The 17,628-nt window shown below is 38.5% G+C and overlaps 1 protein-coding gene across 2 annotated transcripts in view; it reads left to right on the top strand.

Moving 5' to 3' along the window:
• LOC139120881 (DNA-directed RNA polymerase II subunit RPB2) overlaps positions 1 to 17,628 on the top strand; it is a 412,063-nt gene that overhangs the window by 23,426 nt on the left and 371,009 nt on the right. For both annotated transcript variants that reach the window (XM_070685501.1, XM_070685502.1), the window contains exons 2-3: positions 3,963 to 4,186; positions 10,415 to 10,527. In XM_070685501.1, the coding sequence (XP_070541602.1) occupies positions 3,963 to 4,186; positions 10,415 to 10,527 (337 nt within the window). The remainder of the gene's footprint in view (positions 1 to 3,962; positions 4,187 to 10,414; positions 10,528 to 17,628) is intronic.

Raw genomic sequence — 17,628 nt, 5'->3', positions numbered from 1 at the left:
TCGGTTTCAAGGCTTCGTAAAAGTTTCATCAGCGTTTTGGTCAGCCTAGAGCGGGAAGGCGAAGAGCGGGGAGACGCAAAGGCGGTCGGCCTCTTTCATCTCACTTCCATGTACAGATTTGTATCAACGATGTTGCTACTCTGTGACCTGCTTCCGCAACTTGGCAATCTCAGTAAACTTTTCCAATCACGTGATTTCGAGTACAGTTCCATCCTACCATTTGTGAAGTCGACGATCTCCACACTCAAGAATATGAAGACGACTGACAGAGAACATTTACAGCAACTACCGCATCTTCTGCAGTAACTGAGCAGCTGTGACATCGTAATGTCATCGCGCTGATGATCCGGAGTTTTTTTGCGAGCACATCCATAGAAAGTATATTGACCCTCTTATCGAGGACACTTAGCGCAGGTTCCCTGCCGAAGAAGTTGGTATTCTTTCAAAGTTTCGGATTTTCGACCCCATGCTTCTCTCCGACACAAACTGTACTTCCATTAACGGTGACGTTGAAGCCCTGTGTCAGCATTTTCTTCAAGGAAACACAGCCGATGTTGTCAACGAATGGTTGAATTTCAAGAACTATGCGCAAGAATCGTTACTCAAGCGACCTGATGTGAACCCCGGTGAAGTCGTTAACATCCTCTGCACAACACGTGTCATCCAACTTGTGTTCCCGAACATCTCCAAACTTGCCAAGATCTACCGTGTGTTACCATGCCATACTGCAGACTAGGAAAGAACATTTTCTCAGCTGAAGTTGATGAAGACTGCATCCAGAAATCGCCTGAATCAAGCAAGCCTCGACGGGTTACTACGCGTTGCCATCGATGGGCCGCCATGTGATGAGTTCGATTACGAAAGTACTGTAAAGAGATGGGCAGAGAAGAAGAACCGCAGAATCCGCAAACAGACAGCATGCAGTAAAGGCAACTGAGAGAAAGACTCGGACTGTAATGATGACAATTTTAAACATTGTATGTATGTATCCACAGAGGGACTGTAATGATGACAATTTTAAACACTGTATGCATGTATCCATGTTGAGTTGTATTGATCTTTATTTCTCGTAATAATCAAACACAAGTTGGTGTATTTTGCTCTTTGTTTTTCCATTGGTGCTTGTGATAATTTCATTTAGAATTTTTTTGTGTCACAATTTTCATGTGGAAAATACATTTCAATACTTTCATCAAAAAATAATACTTATGTTGTACAAAAGTAATTTTGTTGTCAAGTTTTTAGAAATTCGGTAATAAAAAATTAAAGTTAAATTGCAATGTGTGGTTGATTTCTTTGTGATGGTGTGTTGCATGTATGTTGATATTGTTCCACAGCTTCAAAATTTTATTATGAGTAAAATATCTTCATGGCTCTCCCTTTTACAGTAACATAAGTAAAAAACAAAAAACTAACATGACTGAAAACATGAAGAAGAAAAGAAAAATAATCCTGAAGGAGAGTTGAAATTTCAGCCCCACTTGTTCAATCCTTTGCCAATGAATATCAATAGTCATGAATATTAATTAGCGACCAGCACTCCTTGAAGGTTAGTGAGAACCCTGACTACAGATCTGATAGCTTTGAAATTTGGTATACAGGTTTCTATAGATGAACTAAATTTGATCTTTTGAAATTATGATGAAATCTGCAATTTTTTAACTTTTGGGGCAATTGTTGCCATTTTTGGTCAGAAAATTTTATTGCCAAAAAACTACTCTTCAGATAGCTTTGGTTGACATGTTCGTAGGGATGATCCGATGTGATATATTTAAAGAATGATGACGTCTTCAATTGTGTATTTTTGCAGCTTATTTTTTTAGCCACTTTTTTTCTGGCCACTGCATTGAGCTATCAAAGATTTCTACCTTCTTCATCAACATGTGTCAAAAATAGTTATTCTCTACATAGACACAGCGTAGCTTTATCGGCCGCTAGGTCGCTTGTTTTATCTTGTCTCCAAATTGTATTTATCATGATGATCTTTAAAATGTTATAAAAAATTATCAAAACTTTAGTCATTTCAGAATTTTGTTTCATATATAGATTTATCGGTCGTATTTAATTCAGAAGAGAAACTGTTTCCATCCTCTGATTTCCTTTTGCTTGGACATAAAGGTAAAAGTATGTCAAAATTGGACCTTGTTTACTGGTTTCGGCCATACGAAATTCGGAAGAGAAACTTTCAATTGTCAAATTTCATTTCAGTTGACATCAAGGTAAAACTACATCAGAACCGGGCCTTATTTAACTGTTTGCAATATTACTGTAACTTTGATATAGTGTATCTGCCGACACACTTGTGGTCGAATTATTAGAGGAAAAAATAATTATGCAGTAGGTCGAACTATTTGAGATTATAAAATAATTAATTTGCAAAAGAACAGTGGGTGGTCAAACTAATGGAGCAGTCGAACTGATAGGGTTGATTACGGTACATTTAATTTACAGATGCCTGGTTGTGTATTTCACATGCACTCAGGTCAACAGGGAAGTGTGTCATTAGTATTTCAGGATTGTTATTTCTTATTTCTTAATTATTTAACTTCTTTCCATGTTGAACTATCTTTAGGCAGTTTATACTGTACCTATATGTTTAATCATCTTTTGGCTTCTTTTGGTCCATACCCACCTCATGCTGTTACATCATCCACTATTTGCCAACAACGCCATGCAAACAACCAATTATCTGACCTGGCCACAAGTTGGAGAACGTAGAGCGTCATTGACGGTATTTCTACTTATTGCTTGCAAATTTTGCTCAAAATAAAAAATTATTGAAACTGGGCCTTGACGTACAATGAAGCAATCACAAGAATCATGGGATTGCAATGGCCACTACCATGCCATCAAGAATTTTAAGCTCTTTGTACTGTACTGACGCATGCGACCTACTTGTGGCCACCTTTGGCTTAATCCTCATTGGTGTTGTAATTAGCCCTGTGTACAATGCTGTGCGTTCCGAGTGGTGGGAGGTTGGTCAGTGTCAGGAACACACAGCATGTTACGCAGAGTTAGTGTTGTAATAAACTACCAGGACAGCCTGTAGGTTGGCTTGCAGTGGTTTTGTAGCTACAGCAGGACCCCAGATGCCAGCACAATCAGTAGGCCACAGCAACCCACGCAATGGGATATTCATGCTGTATATGCAAGATGTAGTGGAAAAATCAGCTCAGTCTACCGGTTTACTGTAGTCCAGCCATTGAACAGCCTTTGTTGCTATGTAGATAATTAGTACATGCATTCATTTGATTGTGATAGCTCATGGTGGGTAAAGGCGATACGGAAGGATTCAAAGCGCGCGTTGGTTGCTATCACTGGCAACGTTCCAAACGCGCACATTTGCACGTGCAAAATCTTACCATTCCGTTGTTTTCTATGGATTTTCGACTCCTGGTATATTGAAAATGCTCAAAATCTTTCAACTCTCTCAATTGTAAACCAATTTAGCTGATGTTTGGTGGGATTATTGAAGAATATAGATAAGCATACGTTTCTAAAAATTTAGGACAGTTTATGAGATATCGCCGTAAAACCTTTCAAAATTTCACAAAATGACACAGCAGATATTTTCCAGTTCAAAAATCGTTTGTACGTGAACAGATAACCAAATCCATTCTAGGGGCTCTAAACAGGTATCTCATGTGTTATGTTCTGAAATTTTGGAACATTTGGTGCATATTTGTAGGAGCTGAAACGATTTAAAGTAGAGCTGTGAAAATTTGTATATGTATGACGTCACTGACCAATCGTGCGACAAACCTGCGTCTTTTGGAATCGTATGGTTCTGTAAATCTTTGTTATGCAAAGGAAACCATGAAAACTTGGTATTTTGATTGATTTTGGAAATTACCCTTAGCAACCGTTGCTTAGCAATTTGAATCCTTCGGTATCGCCTTAAAGATAAATTTTCAGGAATGAGTGTTCACAAGTAATAAATGCATTATATACTATCATTCTAGAAGTCTATGAAGAAGATGAATCGGAGGAAATTACGCCAGATCTTTGGCAAGAAGCATGTTGGATTGTTATCAGCTCCTACTTTGATGAGAAAGGTTTAGTTCGACAACAACTAGATTCTTTCGATGAATTTATTCAAATGTCAGTGCAACGAATAGTGGAAGATTCACCTCCAATAGAACTTCAAGCAGAAGCCCAGCACACAACTACAGACATTGAAGTACCGGTGAGCTTCCCTGTCCATAAAATTATTATTTTCGTGTTTCTTAAAGGGATAGTAGCTGTAACTTTTGACCATTTTTTTCGCCCGACCGCATGATAAAAATCAAGCTAGATTATATCTATCCCTTCCTAATTGTCGATTGACAAGGAAATAAGTTGAAACTAACACTCGATTGTGAATAATGAAAGGTAATAAAACTGTTGTTGCTGGCCTGCCGCTAAGCAAAGTTCGCGGCGCTTGTGTTAACAAAATGTTAGGCGATCACCTGGTATGGAGCACAAGGAGTGATTATATCACTTAGCCATGTGAGAGCAGGATTTTAAACGTGATCACTGTAACACTGGAGACGGAGAGCGTTGTAATTAATGCATATTTATATCCAACTTACGCACGTGTATCTGTTTTGATTGGGATGTACGTCAACTGTTCGTTTGAATCTGGAGTGCTATTTGTTCAAACTCTTTTTAGCTCACATTTGGTTTTACCAATGTGAGTTTATCGTATAGGCTGAAGTCGATGGCGTCTGTATGTATGTGTGTATGTATGTATGTATGTATGTACGTACAGTATGTCCGTCAACATCAAAAACAGGCAAACCGCTGCACGTTTCAGCTTGGTATTTGGTTTGTGGATGCATCCTGGGCTATAGATGGGATTTTGTTCAAATGAAGTCTGCATTGCCAAAATTATGCAAATGAGCTTACAAAATGTGAAAATGGTTAAGAATTAATAACTCAAGAACCGCTTTTTTGATTGCTTTGAAAATTTGTGTGCAAGTACCTTAGGTTAACCTTATACAGTTTTATGAATATTGTGAAGATATCCTTAATTTTGTATTTTTGCTGAATTTTTTTGTGATTTTTCTCATTTTCAGTAAAAATTCTTCTTCTCTGAAACCGCCGGCCCAATCGCTCTCAAATTTGGGTTGTCTCTTTGCAAGGGTGTTACTCTTCTAATTTGTTGAAATTATGACAAAATTGGGAAAATTACTATTTTTGTGCAATTTTGTCATTTTTGGTCAAAAAATCTTAGACAGTGTTTCCTTTTTAAAACCCCTGGACAGACAGCTTTCATATTTCGTACACAGACGTACAGAGATGACAATAGTTAGATATGTGGAAATTGTCCTGAAATATAAAAAATTGTATTTTTAAGACAATATTGTCATTTTTGGTCAAGAAAACTTTATCTCAAAATTACTTGTTTGATAGCTTTGTAATTTGGTATAAAGTCCCTTGTTTGATAGCTTTGTAATTTGGTATAAAGTCCCGAAAGATGTTATTAGATAAATTTTCTGCTCAAAGTGTTGGGAAACCCCAAAATTTGTATATGTTAGGTACTTTTCTCAGTTTGTGACCTTAAATGACCTATTCTAACCCAGGATATGTTGTGAGACAATTTTGAAGGCTGTGAACATAATTTTGTCATATTTGATACCAATTTGTAAGAAAATTTGATCCAGAAAACAAAGCTGAGGTGATTTTTTAGCTCCCATAGCCATATGTATATATGGCAATGGAAGCTATTCTTATAGGCTAGGGAAATGTCTGTATGTCTGTATGTCTGTATGTCTGTGTGTCTGTATGTCTGTATGTCTGTATGTCTGTCCGTCAACATCAAAAACTCCAAAACCGCTGTACATTTCATCTTGATATTTGGTGTGTACATGGATGATGGGCTGTAGATGAGATTTTGTTCAAATGAAGTTGTCATTGCCAAAAATATGCAAATTAAGTGAAAAAATGTAAAAACAGTCAAAATTGAAAAAACTCAATAACCACTGAGCAGATTACATGAAAAATTAGCATGTAGTACTTTGGGCTGACATGAAATGATTGTGCACATCTTGGGTCAGTATCTTGGACTTGCTATTTTTCATGAATTTTTTTGTAATTTTCTCCCATTTTTGGTCAAAAAATCTCCTGCTCTGAAACCACAAGTCCGATTGATTTGAAACTTGGTATGGAAGTGCATAGGAGTGACCTTTCCCAAATTTGGGCAAATCGTGGTGAAATTTGCATATTTTTAGTTTACACGTCCATAGACTCCCATGTATAAGGCAGATCTCCATAGACTGCCATGTATAAGGCCACAAAAAATAAAAATTTAGTTTCTCATCGTATTCATATTGCAAAAGGATGCAGTGACACAATTTTAGTCCCCACGGATGAAGTCCAGTGAGCTTATAGATTGGGTCATGTCCGTCTGTTTGTCCATCCGTGAGTCCATCCGTTCACGCAGATATCTCGGATATTTTGACAAAATGTCATGTGACCTTGATGACCTTTGATCTCAAATATACATATTTGTCCATAACTCAGTAACCACAAGTGCTACCACCCTTCATATATGGTATGATGGGACAGCTTATGACGCAACATATTGTACCTCATTAATTATGCACATATCTATTTTTGAGCGAGCCAATAGAGCTAGAGGTCTGATTTTTGGTATATAGGGATAACTTAGCAAAACAATTTTTTTGACAAAATGTCACGTGACCTTGGTGACCTTTGACCTTAAATATACATATTTGTCCATAACTCAGTAACCACAAGTGCTACAGCCTTCATGTATGGTATGATGGGACACCTTATGACGCCACATATTGTACCTCATTAATTATGCGCATATCTAATTTTGAGCGAGCCAATAGAGCTAGAGGTCTGATTTTTGGTATATAGGGATAACTTAGCAATACAATTTTTTTGACAAAATGTCACGTGACCTCGGTGACCTTTGACCTCAAATATACATATTTGTCCATAACTCAGTAACCACAAGTGCTACACCCTTCATGTATGGTATGATGGGACACCTTATGACGCCACATATTGTACCTCATTAATTATGTGCATATCTAATTTTGAGCGAGCCAATAGAGCTAGAGGTCTGATTTTTGGTATATAGGGATAACTTAGCAATACAATTTTTTTGACAAAATGTCACGTGAACTCGGTGACCTTTGACCTCAAATATACATATTTGTCCATAACTCAGTAACCACAAGTGCTACAGCCTTCATGTATGGTATGATGGGACACCTTATGACGCCACATATTGTACCTTAATAATTATGCGCATATCTCATTCTGAGCGAGCCAATAGAGCTGGATGTCTTATTTTTGGTATATAGGGATAACTATAGGAGAGAAATTATTTGACCAAATGTCATGTGACCTCGATGACCTTTTACCTAAAATATATGTTTATGTCAATAAATAAGTGTTATGTCCTTTGTATTTAGTAGGATGGGAGACCTTATGACAACACACGCTTTACCTCATTAATTATGTACACATCTAATTCTGGGCAAGCGAATAGAGCTAGAGATCTGATTTTTGGTATATAGGGATTAATTAGCAATATAATTTTTTTTTTCAAAATGTCATGTGACCTCGATGACCTTTGACCTTGATTATACATATATATGCATATTTCAGTAACCACAAGTTCCATACCCTCCAATTTTGATAGGATATTAGACCTTAAGATGTCACATCTTGTACCTCATTTATAATGCGCATATGTATTTCTTGGCTGGCCAATACTGCTAGAGGTCTGATCTTTTTTCCCGATTTAGAACCATAACTTAGACATGCCACATGTGTTTCAAATTGGGAACAACGACATAGACCTATGTGCCCATAGATCTCAACATATACACTCCAGTGATACATACTCCTATTACAAGTGGGGACTATGTCATTGTAAATGACTTGTTGAGTTAATGGTTGTATCACAGTATTCAATATATCTCATTCTGTATTTTTTCCATTTTATATTCTGAATAATTACATTAAACATATTTCACTGTCTCCAGTACATTTCATTTAAGTATTTTCACTTCATGCACTTTATCCCTTTCACACATGTTCAAATATCTGACCAGAGAACAAACACTAAATAGTCCAGGATGGGAGCTACAGTGTCATTGACGCTATTTTTTCAAATGTCCTCTTTGCCGCAATATTACTTCTCAACTTGTCCTTTCATTGCGGTTCGAAATCTGGTCTTTCGACAAACAAATACGAGCTAGCGACGTTCTTCTACGAGGCCGGTTCCATGGGTTCCGGGGCTTCAGCTGGTTCTCGATTACTGCTTTCATTAGCGTACTTCATACATACTGTCACGGGCCCAGGGTTACCCGATGTAGATGGTGTGTTGACTCACGTCACTACCTCGGTCTGATCAATGCATCTTCGCTAGAATAAGTCTTATCCGACGGAAGTGTTCGTTCCTTTAAATGGTGGAAGAAATCCAAGGACATTCTCATTCAAAAAATGTAATTTTGAGATAGTTTGTTTATCAGACGACTTCCTGCAGTCAGCCAGGCCAGCAGCAGCTTGTGAAGTAAACAGGCATGCGCAACCGTAATGCGTAAACCAATACAAATGTTTTCAGCGTGGTTTTAGAGCTTTCTCCATTCATTGCGATTCGAAATCAAAGTCCTGTGATATTCTAGGACGCGCCATTGCGCAATTAAATCTTGAATGGCCATCATTTCAACGTATTGTGTGAACGGGTCGATCACATGGTGATGAACTCACCGTAGTTCATACGTTCGTGTAGCTTCGGCCTTCCGAAGGTCATCACCTCAGTCATAGTGTAACATATAAAACGATTCAGTTACCCATCGACCTTTTAATTCAATACCCAGTACATATACGATGGTACATAGGAAGTTGGGTAGAAAGGACTGATGTAGGGGCAACGGTGTGTTAGCTCCATACGCATGTGGCACGGCCGATGAATGTAAACAGCGGCACAAGCCGCTACGTAGTGGCGAAAAGCTAGTCGCCACTCGTATTATTTAACGCCATTATGTGTATAGTTGATGAACCCGTTTTAGAAAAAGATGATCGGGCAGTCCCTTAAATCAAAGCGTTTGCAACGTACAAACGAAACGTTGAACACTGCAAGGAAAGCATCCATGCTGGGCCGGATGATCCGATCGTTTTGAAGAGCAACATTTTAAGTCGGACACTAAGCTATCTTGTTTGCCTTTTTCCAGAGTAGCCAGTGATATGCATAGAACAACACCGCTGTGTAAAACCCTTTGGTCAGAACAAATGATCGCAAATTTGCTAATACATACAAGTTATGTTTAAAAGTTGATGTATCGATCACTTTATGTAGGTCGTACGCACAGGTCCATGGAGTTGCCGTGTAGTATTCTACATAGAGAGAAGGTCTATGTATACTACACGGCAACTCAACAGACCTGCGGTCGTACGGGTAACTCTCAAGAGTCTTGTGCTGCAGTGTATGAGTAATTGTCTATGCTTGAAAATTGGGGGTCACTGTCGGAAAAATCCTTCCTGTGGGGTAAGCTTTAATCATGATCGTTTCCACAGTCAAAATCACAGATTAGCAATTTGTACAGTTGTTCAAGTCCGACATACATGTATCAATAATTTATCACACAAGTTACGTAAACATTTGAATCAATGTATAGCATCACACTGATTTTAGACTTTGGTCAAAATTACGTAAAATTATCATACATACTTTATTATTATTATAGCGGATAATAAGCAGGCTGTTTTGTGGTAGGTGTCAAAAGTTTACAATGACCCTAAAAGGGTTGATGTAAGAAATTTTATCTTGTTATCAGAATTGAACACCAAAAATTTCTTGATAAAACTTACATTGAGAATATTTTTCTTGTATCAAGAATATTTTTCTTGAATCAAGAAAAATATTCTCATTACTGGTCAGCTCAATACTTAATATGATCTTGCTTGAATGGTTAGCATGATCATAAATCTAGATAATGATTTCCTTAATATAAGAAATTTTATCATGTTAGCAAAATTAAATGACTTACAATTTCTTAATAAAACTTATATTGAGCATATTTTTCTTGAATCAAGAATATTTTTCTCAAATCAAGAAAGATTTACTTATTACTTACATTAAATAAGATCTTGCTAGAAAACGTTGTTACAATTTTTCTTATTTGAAGAAAATTTATCTCATATTAAGAAAAAATTTCTTGTAAGAAAAATATTTTTAGCAGTGTGTGGCTACATCATCTACTATTTGCCAACAACTCCATGCCATTAGCCAATTATCTGACCTGGCCACACATTGGAGAAGCTACAGCGTCATTGACGGTGTTTTTCAGTGTAAACAAACACAACTTAACTGATTCACAATGGCTCAATTTGTCAAACATTTGATATTTATGTTTATAGTTTACCAGAGTATCATAAATTTTTTTTGCAGCCCAGGTATGTTTTGAAGTTTGAGCAGATTTACCTGTCAAAACCAACCCACTGGGAAAAAGATGGCGCTCCCAGCCCAATGATGCCTAATGAAGCCAGGTTGAGAAATTTAACGTAAGTTGTAAGTTTGATGCAAGTTTCATGTCAGGGGTGAGCAAAACATTCTTGAGTCACAAGCCCTCGAGCTAGTAGCCCAACAAAAAATTATTTACCCAGCCTCAGTTTTCACTAGCCTGCAAGTGACTGGCTAAATTTTGTGAAATTCATGATTTCACAACCTGCTCTCCAACTGCAAAAGGGAATGTTACGGGGAAAATTTGCATTTGACATCAAGATTTTCACCTAAATAAAACTTGTGAACCAACAAAATATAGCTAGATGCCAATCAATTCTTTTTATAGTCTGGTTCCCTGACCCATTTTCACCGGTAGAGGGCATGGGGGAAAATAGGGTAAGGAACCGGCAAATGTAAACATGGATGCTATTGGGTTAGAATAAAACAAGCTGTGATTGGATGAAAGTAACACTTGTAACTTTTTCTCATGTTTCTTGGGTTTCGCACTTTCAGGCTCACTTGACACCAACTTCTTGTTTGTACCACAAAGCCAGGAGGTAGAAAGAAAGACTTTCTACCTCCATGATTTAGCCACTGTGATTTAGCACACCTTTTGATACTTTTAGAACGTCGACATGATGCCTGGCATTTTTCACGAAATTTGGACACCATTCTATCCATCGAAATCAATCGTCGTTCACAGTTCCAACAAAGTCTGCTTTCAATTAGCTGTGATATCGCAGCAGTACTTGTGGCGTGTATCGAACGTGCTCGGGTCATTGGGGTCACGCCACAGTCAGCGATGACCTCAATGACCCTAGCGCGTTCGATACACGCCACAAGTACTGCTGCGATATCACAGCCAGCCTTCAATCACCTCTATTTCCCCATACTTCTGGATTAATCCTTTCAGTTTATGTTTCCTGTCTCGTGTGCCAATGTTTTTGGTTCGGATACCATTGTTCGAACATAATTCTGATCCAGTCGAATTTTGACCGGCGTTTTTTGCTCACGTGTTGACACACGTGGGCATATGATATGTCGCAGCGATGTCTGTCTGTCTGTGTGTCTGTCTGTCTGTCTGTCTGTCTGTGTACTCAATATCTCAAAACCAGCTCATCAGATCAGAATCAAATCTGGTACATAATTTCAGTTTGCATATGGCAAGAACTGATTAGTTAGTCCAGGGGACTGATAGGTTTGGTCCTGTCCGTGCGTGTGTGCGTGCGTGCGTGTGTATGTGCGTGCGTGCGTCCGTCCGTCCGTCCGTTCACGCAGATATCTCAGAGATGCCCAAAGCGATTTCATTCAAACTTGGTACAAGGATTACTTCATATGTCATACAGATGCACGTCGATTTGTTTTGTGATACGATCCAATATGGCTGCCAGGCGGCCATTTTATTACGATTTTTTCATGTACAGAGCCATAATTCAGGCACGTTTCAACTGATTTTATTCAAAGTTGGTACAAGGACATTGACCAATGTCATAGATATGCACGTCAATTCTTTTTGTGATACGATCCAATATGGCCGCCGTGCGGCCATTTTGTTACGATTTTTTCATGTACAGAGCCATAACTCAGGCATATCTCAACCGATTATATTCAAACTTGGTACAAGGACATTGACCTATGTCATACATATGCACATCAATTTGTTTTGTGATACGATCCAATATGGCCGCCAGGCGGCCATTTTATTACAATTTTTTCATGTACAGAGCCATAACTCAGGCATGTTTCTACAGATTTTATTCAAAGTTGGTACAAGGACATTGACCAATGTCATAGCTATGCTCATCAATTTTTTTTGTGATACGATCCAATATGGCCGCCGTGCATAATTAATGATTTTAGAAAAATCTCTGAAACCGCTAGCCCAATTGCTCTCAAATTTGGATTGGATGTTTGCAAGGGTGTTACTCTTCTAATTGTTGAAATTACGACAAAATTGGAAATATTACTGTTTTGGGGCAATTTTTTGCTCATGTGTTTACACACGTGAGCATATGTCGCAGCGATGTCTGTCTGTGTGTCTGTCTGTCTGTCTGTCTGTCTGTCTGTCTGTCTGTCTGTCTGTCTGTTGGTCCGATATCTCAAAAACGGCTTATCAGATCAGAATCAAATCTGGTACATATATTCAGTTAGCAAATGGCAAGAACTGATTAGTTTTTGGTGGGTGTGGCTTGCATACTTTTTGCTCATTTGCATAATTAATGATTTTAGAAAAAACGGATATACATTAAAAACGACTACACACAATTTGATGAGCTTTGCTACAAATGTTGATCACACCATGATATATCAGCAGTGGGAACCATTAAGGGGTGACATGAAAGATAGTTGCTAATTTGCATATTTAATGAACTTTCCTAACTAGGGATATATGTCTGATTTGACTCGAACAAAATTAACCAAACTTGGTATGTATATTAAAGATACTATGATTTAACATTATTGAAAGTCATTAAGCATTTTAACTTCAGCCAATTCCTAATTTGCATATTTCATGAACTTTGTTAATTAGGGATATATATTTGAAATGACTGGACCAAAGTTGATGAAACTTGCTACATGTATTAAAACCACTATGATACAACATTTTTGAAAGTCATTAAGCATTTTTACTTCAGCCAATTCCGAATCTGCATATTTAATGAACTTTCCCAATTAGGGATGTACAGTACAGTCCACGCAGAACCTGTCATTGTGCTCGCATTTTGCGAGCACAATGCCAGCACTCTAAGCGCATTATGCCAGCACAATTGGGTGTGAAGTGCCAGCATTTTACGAGCACTGTGCGAGCACTTTACGGGCACTGTGCCCGCACTGGACAAAATGTGCCCGTACGATGCGGGTATTGAACTCAAAAATGTGTGCCCAGAGGTAGTTGTCAGTGACAACATTGCTACACTTGCCTAACTGAAATAGCGGCGGCTGGGAGTAACTGAATAATCTTGAGTCCTAAAACCAGCTCCAAACTCTCTTTGTCTGCCTAAGGCAACTCTAAAATCCATAAAAAAATCTTAGTCGTAGACAGGTCACAGTAAGATATTATCACATGCGTACAGTATGCGTACAGCTCTGAAGAAATCTACCTCAAACTCTGCTGGACCTCGACACTAGACCTCTCACGGATCGTGGTCTAAGGTTGGAACACGGACGTGTAGACCGTGGTTGGACGTGCTTTGTGAAAAATTGCAACAAGTGAACATTATTGTGGCCATTTACAATAAATAAAGTTCATGATACGTATTAGTAATATCACAGGCACAGACCACATATGCCAGGGGAATTTTCTGAATGAATTCGTCATTTGCCGTATAGTAGACATCGTACATGAACTAAAGCATGATTGCGAAACCTGATACATAGAAGAACCAGATTGTAAACCATTTTATATTAGGGAGGGTGAAGAATAACAAGTTTTGAATTGTTTCCCGGTCAATTTGTTGTATTTGAAACAACGCATCCTTTTTACACAGGTAAGGAAACGAGAGCGCCCAGGAAATAACAACCAGCATCGAAATAAAATTTGTTTTTGAAATCAACAGCTTGTATTTTTGTCCTGAACTTTTTACGATTACACGAACGACTTTGCTCTGGATCCGACTGTCTATATAGACACTGCAGTTAGCAATATAGAGTCACTATCATACTGAAGTAAAGTCAGCGGTGATGGCGTAGGAAAATGCAAGTGTTTTCATTGGCTTACTGATTTTTCGTGCTAATTCTGCCGTGTTTGTCGCAAAAAAAAATCGAACTGAAGTTTCGAAGGTAGCCGAATCGGCGAACCATTTTGCTGAGATGCCAAGTCCGAGTTTTGTAGAGGGACCGTGGTCCATGGATGTCACGTACAAAACTACATCCGCGGTCTGTCCGGTGCTTGTCCCTTTTCAAAAATATCTGAGCCATCACGCATGCACTGTGTTGAAAGAGGGTCAGTAGTACACTCTACGACTAAACCAGGCACTGAGATGCCAGAATGTGAAACGAGAAAACCCAGTTCCAAAATGACCTAGAAGTCGCGAAAGTATCCAGACTGCAAACTGCATGCCCTGTCCGATTGGGCATTTCCAAGCAAATATGGCTACCGCTAAGCCCGAATGTAGTCATCGTGTAAAATACAATTCTAGGCTTCGGTGAATTAAAGCAGGCGGCTTTATCCGACCGGGAAATATGACGACAGAAGTTCTAAACATTTATACAGGTCCTGTATTGTATTACGATGTACCGTCCCTCCAGTTTAGTGTAGAAAGTTAAAAGCATAACATTTAAAAAAAAAAAAAGTTATATCGATGCGATACATACTATTAAATCTGAGACTCTTTCTGTCAGTTTTGGGCTGCTGGTCTTCACAGCAACTTGCGTCTATCGGCTTTAAAAAACGTTCAAAATTTTCGGGGTAGACTTGAGTCGATAGTGCACCCCTGCGTGAACGTCCTTGGACCAGAACTGCGACCTTTGTTTCGTGACGAGTCAAACATACATTGAAATGTAAATGTACCAAAATTTACAAATTGAAGTGACTTGACTGAAGTAATTTCGTGGTCAACATGTATTTGACGTTCAGAAGTGACAGACAAAAAAACGTGAATAATTCCATTTTGTCGAATTGAAAGCCCTCTGTGGGACCGTGGTCCGATAAAGTCCCATGGGAGCATAATGCTTCGAGGAATTCGCCTGCTATTCTTGGAAACTGCTGGTTTCCATAGCGACCATGCGACGTATAGACCATTGACTGTTGACCGATGCGGTCTCGTTCAATAAAACATTTTACATGCCGAACTTTCACTTTGAACCAAAGATTCGAGTCATATAAAATGATGAAAATAGCAAAAAATACCTCAAAAGTTGTCATTGTCTGAGTAAAAACGCACCATACATTTTCCCATACATATCAAGGCTATATACTGTCAACGTAATTCAATTCTGCAAACTCAAAGACGACGAACATGTTCTTCAATAAATCGCATAACCCGTGGAGAATGTGTCATAAACAATACATTTCCAGAAGTTCTCCGAATGGTGAAAATTGGTGTCATACATGCATCTCCGCGTTAGCGCCCCGACCAAAACTTTTTATTGCAGTTTTAATCAGGTGTAATATTCAGACAATCGCCGGTTCAGATTTTTTAATTTTTAGGGGGTGGAAAATAAAAACATTATCTTTGAAATCCTTGTGTGAGTCTCATTTATTCCAAACTTTTACTCGTAATTCCTTCTTCAAATTTGGTGGCCCTTAAAAGGCCAACTTGTTATGTGGCACATTGACTTTATTTTGTTTTAGTTTTTGAATAGTCAAATGCATTGTCGACATTTAAAACTGCGTCAAACAACGATTTAATCGCAAGTATTTTTAAATCGTACCAACTGTAACACAAACCTCGGAAAGTTAGAGAATTTTTGGTGCTGATGTAAGCTTATCCGTGGATCAAGGCTGATACCAGCATGCATTATCAAAAAACATCCAGTACGTTAGTGTTTCTACAAGTAGTGATACGTCTGCATTACTTCAACACTAAAATGTCGCGTTCTTTGACACGTTGATGCGAGAAGCGACATCGTTCTTTCGTTACGACTACCCATTGCACTGAAGTTATGACTGAAGTTGGCAGTGGGGAAAATGCCGCCAATGGTACATGTGTAAGAGTACCCATGTTTCAGCGTGGTTGAGTTCATCTAAACAATAACCCACTTGCAGATTCGAAACGTTAAGTTCGTGGATTTATGATTTCTTCAAAAAATTACGGAATTATTTTTGTAAAAAAAAATATTTATTCCTTTAAAAGTGTTTCCGAACTTGATAGTATACACCAGCAATGTGATCGCAATTATTTAAACAATCATGCCGACGCGAATCTTTACTGTAAATGTTGCATACTTCGATGACCTTTGTGACCCATCGCCTGATCATGCTGATTAGTGCGTAGACGCTATTGAATAGGCCGAGGACAATGTCTGCTCTGGGTGGCGATTGCAACCCACGTCAAGTCTTCAAGGTCATCTGGACGACAGTGTAGCAAAATTTGACGTGTTTCCCGGGCAACTCTTCCCGTTTCGGCCCCAAGCTTTTGTTCACAATGTCGTTCTTCTGGTACCTCAATGTATTATTCGATGTGGAGGGAATGTCGTCGCCCGAACGACTGTCTGTCACAAAATAAAACGACACTGAAGACCTGTGGTGACGTAATAGACTTCACTGTGATATACTAATAACGTTCAGAGTCGGAGTACGATTTAGAACACACTGCACCGCGCGTATTTTACAGAGTTTGATTTGATCAACGTAAAACACGACATGAAAAAGACATATTTTTCTGCAGCAAATAGTTGGGGGCGGGAAACATTTGAAATTCGGTTCGTCAGGTGTCGACTCGAACGGAAAATACTATCAGAAACTGGCACAGTGTTTTAGTTTTCGTCACTAAAAAGTTAGGGTTGGAACAGTTTTTGAATATCGGACTTTTTTGGCATGGTATTGTCTGACATTATCACAAAAAAGACGTGATATTTTTTCAAGATTTTGGCCCCGATTTCGTTCGGAGTGCATGGGAACAATTTGACAAATGGACCTTATCGGGTATTAGCTCATATGTAAAATATAAGCAGAAGCCGTATTTTTTTGTAGTTTTTTTTTTTCAGATGGTCGTAATGACCCGGGAAACAAATTTTAATGTTGGACTTTATCGTGAAGCACCGGTGGCGATGAAAAATTACGCGGCGTCACTGTAGTTTGTATGATTGCGTTGGCAGTATGATGATCATGACTTTCTCTACATCGACTACCATGTTGTCCATTTAATATTTTTCGTACGGAATATCCGAGGAACGTATCAAAACTTCATTGAGATTTCGGCATGATCGGCAAGAAAACAAGTCGAGCGCTGTCGCCCAAAACGAATATTTTGTTTTCATGTCTGTGGAGAAAATTCAAGTTATTACTTACGAACATGGTCAGTTTACGCCACTCACATTAATCATTTTATTTGTGCCACTAAAAGTGATAGTTGGCCAGAATAATGCTGATACAGACGTTTGGTTTGTGAAATCATTTGGATTTATAAGGACAGGTTTATGAAGGCAGAACCTCAGTCGTGATTTTTGTGCTTCTCGGTTCAATCGTTCCGTACATCGAAAGGAAAAACGATCATATA

This window comes from Ptychodera flava, chromosome 20 (assembly GCF_041260155.1).
Source record: "Ptychodera flava strain L36383 chromosome 20, AS_Pfla_20210202, whole genome shotgun sequence".
Classification (NCBI taxonomy): Eukaryota; Metazoa; Hemichordata; class Enteropneusta; family Ptychoderidae; genus Ptychodera; species Ptychodera flava.
This window is presented reverse-complemented; position numbering and strand designations above follow the sequence as displayed.